This window comes from Geospiza fortis, unplaced genomic scaffold (assembly GCF_000277835.1).
Source record: "Geospiza fortis unplaced genomic scaffold, GeoFor_1.0 scaffold23, whole genome shotgun sequence".
Classification (NCBI taxonomy): Eukaryota; Metazoa; Chordata; class Aves; order Passeriformes; family Thraupidae; genus Geospiza; species Geospiza fortis.
The window spans coordinates 12,054,801-12,062,032 of NW_005054303.1; the positions used below are offsets into that span (position 1 = coordinate 12,054,801).

Here is a 7,232-nt window from a genome sequence, read left to right on the forward strand (position 1 = left end):
TTCCCCCGCGACGAGGGCTTTTTCAGTTTCTTATTTGTATCCAACTCCTCAGGGAAGCGGCACTTCTTTCCGACCAGTTTGGCTTTCTCCCTCAAGGTCTGTGAGCTGTTTTCCACCCCGTTGGCAAGGTGGGACCGGTGTTTCAACGCAGAGCTTTTCAAAATCTTGACGTTGCGGGTGCCTTTGTGAAGCTTCATGCTTTGCTGCTGGGCCGGGATGTACTGGGCGTTCACCAGCAGCCCATCATCCAGGCTCTGTGAGGAAGAGCCCTCGCTTTTGAAATCCAGCGCAGGCCTCTCCTCCACAGCTGGTGACGAGGAGCGAGCGGCCTGCAAGCTGCTCTTCAACAGGATCTTTTTGGGAGGCTGGCTGACCCTGTTCTCTGGCTGCAGCACCACCGGCTTCCCTGGGGTGTCTTTGGGAGATGCAGCAAAGAGCTGGCCGTTCTCTTTGGGGCCATCCCCGGCCGTGCCCGCGGTGTTGCGGCCCAGCTCCGGCGGTGCCGGTTTGGCGCCCCGTGGCAGGTGCTTGCTCTGGAGCTCCGTTGTTGTGCCAGGTGGGAAAGCTGCTGGCAAAGCTGCCTTCCTGCTCTCCAGCTGCTCCCCAGTGGGCTCCCTTGGCCTCTGCTTTAACGGGGAGGGAGCCGTGTGGTCCGGAGCGGGAGCCCCACCGGGAGGCAAACACACTGGCTTGGAGCTCTTCAGGTTCACCACGTTGCCATGGGCCACCATTGCTGCCGGCTGCCGGACGCACATGCTCCCATGCCTCAAGATCCCTTTGGTGGCATCGGCGTTGAGACTCGTCCGGGGTTTGTTAGTCCTTACTGCGTGAGTCTTTTTCTGAACCAGGCTTAAGATGTAGCTGTCTATCCTCTTGCTGATGGAAGGGCACGGAGCCGGCCAGGAGCTCTGCGGGGGGAAGGCGCTGGCGGATTGTCCTGAGTCCGTTTCGGATGGGGTGCAAACGTCGCTCAGATCGCAAGCGAGCCTCTCCTCTTCTCGCTGGGGGTTCTCAGTCATGGGGAGGAGGAACATGGGGCTCTGCACAGCCACGGCGTGGAGCGGGCTGGGGTAGCGGTAGATGTCGTTCCCGTTTTTAGACACCAGATCGCACTGGTACTTGGGATGAACATCTGCAACGACATCGAGGGAATTTGAGTGCGGTGTGGATAAAGAGCGACAGACAGAGCCTGCGGTCTGGTCCTCATGCTGGCCTTCCTTATTATAGTCCATCCAGCCTATGAGATCTGAAAGGCATTTTAGGAGAGTTTAGAGAGCCTGCCGGGGACAGCTGTGCTACGTTTTTAATGTGCTGCCAAGGACGCCGGTCCATCTAAGCACACAATGCAAAGCTTTAACTACAGCAGCAGCAATTTTGCAACCAGGGGTGCTGTTCAAGCAATACAAAAAGCAGCACTATCCTTCTGTGGGTCTCCCTGTCACTGCATCTGCGTGGGCTTTACGCCACAAGGACCACATGGTTAAAACAATAAAAATCACAGCCCTAATGAGAACGTGTACATTGGTTTCAAACCTGTGCCCAGGTTGTTAAGATCTTCCTATCTTCCTTTCAAGCCACCCAGAAGTCTGCAAGGGTCTCTTATTTGTTACACAGTCACCTCTCAAACTCTCTGCAGGCCTCGGCACATATGAATTTTAAATCCAAAGAGAAACATAAAAAATACAGACAAGACAACAATTAATTCTTGTAGCTTATTGACAAATTTCACTTCTGGATTCTTTCAAGCATGTCTCCGGCCAGGAAAAAAATCTAGACTTAATTTTATTGTTGTTTTTTATTATTGTTACTACTATTATTATAATAATATTTATAGCAATGCTAATAGTAATAACAGATGCTCCTTTTGAGTGATAAGGGGTTAAAGAATGGGAAACAGGCTCATGTTTTCACACAAGTACAAGGAGTGCAGGTCAATCCAGCTGACATCCTAGCCTTGGCTCTGCAAAGAGAGTTTTGCCAGAGATCCAGTGCATTTCACCATGCTTGAGTCAGATTTAATGGCTAATTAATGGCTAACGAGCTTACTAGAAAGGTAAGCGACCTTAAGAGCAGGGCTTCCACCCAAGCACCTAAGATTATTATTTTTTTTTAAGCTTAAGTTGCCCTTGTCTTCTTGGGCAGAGGTACAATCTAAATGATCCTCTGCCAGTCCTGTTTTCTGCCCTTGGGCTGGAAACTTCAGCCAGGGTACTCTGATTGGAATGCTCAGTGCTCACCACTTATCTAAGGCTTATTTCAAAGAGGTCTCATGGGCATTGATGAAATTTGCTGATAGAGATGATGTTCCTGTGTGAGCAGGAGAGGATGAACAGGCAAGTTAAGAGCATGAACTTCCTCCAGATCACTTCTCAGTTTTCCTGCATTTCCTAAATTCAATGTTGGCTTCAAGCAATGTTGACAAAAAGGCATTTTTTAAATTTGTCAGTTTGTGAAATTTCACCCCTGAAAGTGAGACTGTGTGAATAATGAGAGGTATATGTTTTTGTGATGTATACAGAAAAAACAGCCATGCAATCAGCTGGAATTCCTTGTGTGTGGTTTTTTTCCTTGTTGTAATGTATGGCACATGAAGATCACATAAACCTTACAACAGAGAGCATTAAATTACCTCAAGCTGCTCACAGGAAAACTTAGAGGACTTGTCAGCATCTCAGAATGAATGTATTCCAGGCTGCATTTTCCCAGCTCAGAAACAGAAGAGCATGAATTATTCTGTCCTTGATTCACAACAAATCACTATAAGTTAACCTTAAAGAGCAGAATGCAAAGTGGAAATACTGTGCTTGGAATCATCCTCTCCAGCTCAGAATAAGCTAAAGCTTTTGAAAATGTCTGCACTCAGTAACACTGGATCACAGCAGCCCTATTGAAGAGTCTCTTCTGGAGAACAGAGGAGGCCTTCCTATTGAACCATCCCACAAATCAAGGCTTGCATCTTCAGACTGGTGTCCAAGGAAAGGTCACAGCTCTCTGCCAAAAAGACAAAATGTCCTTGGCTTGTTCATGATGTCTATGTGTCTATACTATCTATATAAATGCAGGCCACACCTCACCATGCTCACTTGGGGTCAAGGACAATCAGAATGGACAAAATGACTGCTAAAAACGTGTGCCCTGACCCCCTAAAACCTGTAGCCAGCTCCTTCCTCTGTGACTTTAATGCTGACATGGCTGAGACCTATCGTTAATTATTGCTATTCACTAAAAATGCTTTTCTAAAGAAAGAGAAATCAGCTGACTGATGTGTTTCTGTGTACAGGTACCACTGCCCTCTGCTGGGTAGAGCAGCTGCCAGATCTTCACATGCCATTTTTATGTGTTTAAAGTGACATATTCATGTGCAAAGCTGGAGCAGAGGAGGGCAAACAGTCCTGCCTCATGGCCCATGTACGTGAGAGGCACTGGGATCTTTTCAGAGCATTATATGGCACATGAAAGGAAGAAGGGTTAATCCAACCCAGGTACTCCTGAGGCAGTATTTCCAAAGCCAAAGCCACCTCCTGGAGTATGATGTATTCCACCTGCTTTTACTATACCTGCAGATTTAGGGCGTCCATCTGAGATATTCAGTGTTGCCTCCAAAGGGCTGCAAAAGCAAGTGCTAGAATGGCAACTGGATAAACACTCACTGAAGACAGAGTTAGATGAATTGGAAAGCGATCCAGAAGCTCCATCACTCAGCTCATAAAACCCTATAAAAATAAGAGTTTGGATTTACATTAGTTATGTCTACACAAAGTTACTATTTGTGTCCCTAGAAAGGCAGTCAAGCTGGTGTTTGAGTTGGCTTACCCTAACACAAGTAGTTATGGGATTTCATTCAGTCACCCCAAAAACAGCCAACAATTTAGTAATATCCTTATTGCCATGAATTTACTTTGTTTAAAAGTAAAGCACTTAAAACAGCAGAACTTATCTCAGCATATGGAATTTTTTTTTTAACTTTACAAGAGTTGGGGTTCTAACCCTTTCAGGGACTTTCAGATTTTAGCAACAAGGATCCAGGCTGTGTTTGGCAGCTCACTCATTTAATAGGGTGTTATACTTCCAAGCCAGACTCTCCAACTATTACTTAACTATAGAAGTGTTGGGCCCAATGCTATCCATTACTTTCCTCAAAGTTCTGGAGATAAACATAATATTTGTGGATTACAAGAAAGAAGAAAAATGGTAAATAATGTGCAGATGCAGCAAATTTAATTTCCTGGTAAACTGGGACTACTCAAGGAAAAATTACATACCACAACCAAAATTTAAATTGTTCATTTAGGAATAAGGAATGCAGAGCATGCCTACAGAATGGGGATGTATCCTGGAAAACAATCATCTTGGAAAGGGCTTAGTCAGCGTGGAAAAGCAGCTCAATCAAGCTTAATGATATGGCAAAAAAAAAAAAAGCTAATGAGATTGTTGGATGTACAAAGAGGCTAATGAATAGCAGCAGGGAAATGACTTCAGCAGTCTACATGGCCCTGGTAAGAAACACTGGAACGGTGAGCCCAGTCCCTGAATCCAGCATGCATAAAACAAAGCTAAAAAATTGGAAAGAGGCCACCAAGCTATTTAGGAGCTTGGAAAAATGCCTTAAAATGAATGACTTCAAGAACTTGACCTGTTTAGCTCATCAAATAAAAGCCAGAATTATAATGTATAGCACCTCCAAGAGGAGGAAAAGCTGGGTTTTAGAAAAGACCTTTCTTCAGGGGAGAAAAGGATATAAAAATATCAGTGCTGGAACAAGTCAGATTCAGACTAGAAATTAGCAATGGCTTTAACAACTGCTAGTTGGAGGATTCTCCACTTTTTAGTGTGTTCAGAACAGGTCTAGGGAAATCTAGGAAAGGCTCCCCATAGTTAAATACACCTTATTGGCTTCAACACAGTTAGAATGAGATGAAATTCAATATATGGGGGATCAAATTGTTTGATTCCATGCTCCTTTCTGGCTGTATGACCGCTTTTGATATCCTCCTCCTGATGATGGTGCTTCTTTTCACCATTTTTCCTTCAGCCTCCTCCCTAACATACAGGACAATTAGAACTTTTCGAACTAATGTGAGGCTGGCCTTGCAAAAAAAAAAAGCTAAACACTAAAAATCTAATTAAGCTTGAAATGCTCCTCTGAAAGAAGCAACAGCAGCCTTTCCAGTGGTCACTGAACTCTGTTAGTAGGGATTAATTATCAGAGTGTGAACGAGATGTAGACATTTACTGCTGCAGTACTAAAAACTCCAGCACTAAAATCTACAGCCAGTTTAATTCCAGGTCCCAAGGGAGGCTGGATTTTGCTGAGCACTGCCCTTACCTGAACTTGGACGACTGTCTGTCTCCAGGTGTTCATCTGTCGTTTTCTCCACGTCCAGGCGGAGATCACTTATTTGCTTATCCAGCTCTTGCAACTGATTTAATAACCCAGCATCCCTCCTCCTCAAGCAGTTCTGCAAAAGAAGAGGACAAAGAACATCAGCTCCTTCAGTGGGGCAGATGTGAAGGGGTCCTAAGGACCAACAGACTTCTCTATCTAAGCCTTGTGAAACACCTCATCGATATTCTTTTATATAAAAACCAAACAAAGCCCTGACATTTGAGATGGATGCTCTGGATAAATACTTCAGTGAAAAATTATGCAGGCACTTCATCCCAGCCTGTACCAGCCAGTTCTGCATGAGGAGCATGTTCCACAGCTCAGGAAGACCAACGGGCTGTGCTGACCACAGCTGGAAGAACAAAGCTGGATTGTGTGATAGGGCCCAAGCAGACCTGTGCACATGGAACGGGCAAGGACGGCCGTGCCAGCCGAGCTGGGCACGTTCCCCACCACACTGGTGTTGCTCAAAGATCACATCTGCTCACACAATGGCACCAAACAGCTCTGCCAACAAGTGCCTGTGGTGTGGGAACCGCCTTGTTCTGCTGCACATCATGAGCTTAGAGTCCACCATCCAGAGAGGGAGATTCCCAGGGCTGGGATCACAGCCCTTTTATTAGTTTTGCAGTGCAGCAGGAAGGAAGAGTAATTCTTCCTCTTCTCCCATTATAATTGTATGAAATTGCTGCGAGACGAATTTTAAGGCTATTTATGAAGGTAATTTGATGGCATAAAACAAGCAATAAGAAATTATTTTGCAAGGCACTCATTAACCCACGGTCAACACAATCAGTTTCCCCCAGTGTATTTTAATGTTGCTTATCCATCATCTGTTCAGCTCCATACCCTTTAATTGCTCTGGCTTTGGGGAAAGGGGAGGAGGCAGGAGGAAGGTTCATCTACTTTTGTTTCTTCGGGGGCATCATTTGACTGGCACCCAGGGGTGCTCTGACACATTCATTGCAATGAGTTTTGATGCTCATAGCTGGACTAGTTCTGAACCCATTAAATCCAGGATAATCTTTTCCATGGAGTGGACCAGTCACAGAATTATAGATTCATAGAAGGGTTTGGGTTGGAAGGAACCCTAAAGATCACCTTGTTCCAACCTCCTTGCCATGGGCAGGGACACCTTCCACTCGACCAGTTGCTCAAATCCCCATCCAGCCTGGCCTTGGGCAAAGGGAGAGCAAATGCTAAAAGCACTGGCAAGCACTGGTTGAAGATGTGCTGGCGTTTAAGGCCATCCTTTGGAGAACCAAAGGGGTGATCCCTAGCCTTCTCCCCCATTCCTGCGGGAGCCAGGGCTGGCTGGCAGCCAGGCTGGAGGAGGTGATGGGTTCAAGGGATGACTTCGCTGCGCCACCTACTGCCACCAGGGCCCCCTCCCCCAGTCAGCACCGCATCTGGTTCCAATCTGCAATGTCAAGTGCACAAATTAAAGTGCTACCACAAATCTCCGACTTTTTTTTTTTTGAGTAATGATTCCGTGGTCCTTCACTACGGCTCTCTGCCGCCAGCCAGCCCCTTCTCAGCAGAAAAAAAAATATTTTTATCTTTTTAAAAGGGAAATAACCCTAACCTAACTAAACCAAAAGGGTAACAAGAAAAAAAAAAGAAAAAAAAAGGAGGAAAAACGGAGGGTGGGGAAAAGAAAAAATCAGGGAAATAAATCACGCAATCCAACTTCTCCCTGGGTGAAAGCAAATGCTGAGCCGCGCACAAAGAGCGCCAGGCACAGCTGTACGCTATTTTCATTGAAAAATGATCTGCCGCTTCATGCCGCCCTCCATCTCTTCCCACACCAGCTCCAAAGCGCGTCCTCCAACAAAAGCATCCCTTC

The 7,232-nt window shown here is 45.8% G+C and overlaps 1 protein-coding gene across 1 annotated transcript in view; it reads right to left on the reverse strand.

The window, feature by feature from the left end:
* Positions 1 to 5,481, reverse strand: part of DACT1 (dishevelled binding antagonist of beta catenin 1) — a 6,976-nt gene extending 1,495 nt beyond the window's left edge. The window contains exons 1-3 of the mRNA XM_031066283.1: positions 5,327 to 5,481; positions 3,558 to 3,713; positions 1 to 1,246 (exon numbers count right to left, since the gene is read on the reverse strand). The exon at positions 1 to 1,246 is cut by the window's left edge and continues 1,495 nt beyond it. Coding sequence (XP_030922143.1) covers positions 1 to 1,232 — 1,232 coding nt within the window. The 5' untranslated portion in view covers positions 1,233 to 1,246; positions 3,558 to 3,713; positions 5,327 to 5,481. The remainder of the gene's footprint in view (positions 1,247 to 3,557; positions 3,714 to 5,326) is intronic.
* Between the last annotated feature and the right edge of the window lie 1,751 nt (positions 5,482 to 7,232).